At 45.8% G+C, this 1,421-nt stretch overlaps 1 protein-coding gene across 1 annotated transcript in view; it reads left to right on the top strand.

The window, feature by feature from the left end:
• Positions 1-1,083, top strand: part of LOC119581661 (rhodopsin-like) — a 19,583-nt gene extending 18,500 nt beyond the window's left edge. Inside the window, exon 3 of the mRNA XM_037929786.1 lies at positions 29-1,083. Coding sequence (XP_037785714.1) covers positions 29-1,016 — 988 coding nt within the window. The 3' untranslated portion in view covers positions 1,017-1,083. The remainder of the gene's footprint in view (positions 1-28) is intronic.
• Positions 1,084-1,421: the final 338 nt, after the last annotated feature.

Genomic DNA, 1,421 nt, shown 5'->3' with positions numbered 1-1,421 from the left:
ATCAGTTCCCTCCCATGAATCCCCTCTGGTATGGACTTCTCGGCTTTTGGATGGTGATTATGGGATCGCTATCCCTGGCTGGTAACTTCGTTGTCATCTGGGTATTCATGACGACAAAAGCCCTACGATCACCAGCCAATCTTTTGGTCGTCAACTTGGCCATCTCCGACTTCTTCATGATGCTTACTATGACTCCTCCTCTCCTGGTCAACGCTTATTGGGGAACATGGATTCTCGGCGCATTTTTCTGTGAGCTGTATGGCTTTTTCGGTTCATTTTTCGGCTGCGTGTCCATCTGGTCCATGGTTTTCATTACTGCTGACCGATACAACGTCATCGTCAAGGGAGTATCTGCTGAACCTCTCACATCTGGTGGAGCCATGTTGAGGATTGCTGGCGCTTGGGGTTTCACTCTTGCTTGGTGCCTTCCTCCCTTCTTTGGATGGAACCGATATGTACCTGAGGGTAACATGCTTGCCTGTGGTACTGACTATCTGACGGAGACTGAACTCTCTAGGAGTTATCTGTACATCTACTCAGTATGGGTATATCTTTTCCCTCTTGCCTACATCATCTACAGTTACACCTTCATCGTCAAGGCTGTTGCTGCTCACGAGAAGGGAATGCGAGAACAAGCAAAGAAGATGGGAGTCAAGTCTCTGAGAAGCGAGGAAGCCCAAAAGACCTCAGCTGAATGCCGACTGTGCAAGGTTGCTCTCATGACCGTCACCCTGTGGTTCGTTGCGTGGACCCCTTATTTCATCATCAACTGGGGAGGAATGTTCAACAGGTCCATGGTTACTCCTCTTTTCTCCATCTGGGGCTCCGTCTTCGCCAAGGCCAACGCCGTCTACAACCCCATCGTGTACGCCATCAGCCACCCCAAGTACCGAGCTGCCCTTGAGAAGAAGCTGCCTTGCCTTGCCTGCAACACTGAAGGCAGAGATGGTGGTTCTGATGCTGGATCCACTGCAACTGTTCAAAGCACTGAGAAGCCTGAGCCTGCTTCAGAGTAACCTTTTTGCAATATGAGACAATACTTATTTAAAATACCCTGTTAGAATAAAATCTCCCAGCATCAACCATTCGATTTTAATGTTACTTAGACCTTTTTTAGATGTATGATACATATATGTCCAACCATATGTAGTTGGACTCGTTAACAAGCATACCCTGAAGGTTGAAAAAGAGAAAAGGGGAAATTCCGAAAGTACATTCATAAATATACATACAGCTTAACACACACAGTATTTCAAATATCCAAATTAATGTGGTTTTGTTGTTATATACATTTTTTTTTCGAGAGGCTTCAAGAGTGCATGGAGTACGAAGCGGAAGTTCCAACAATACTTCCTTTTTAGGCCTATTGGCGTATATACGTGCGCGCGAGTATATGCGCTAATATGCCTAATATGCTAATA

Source organism: Penaeus monodon, chromosome 15, assembly GCF_015228065.2.
Source record: "Penaeus monodon isolate SGIC_2016 chromosome 15, NSTDA_Pmon_1, whole genome shotgun sequence".
NCBI lineage: Eukaryota > Metazoa > Arthropoda > Malacostraca > Decapoda > Penaeidae > Penaeus > Penaeus monodon.
This window is presented reverse-complemented; position numbering and strand designations above follow the sequence as displayed.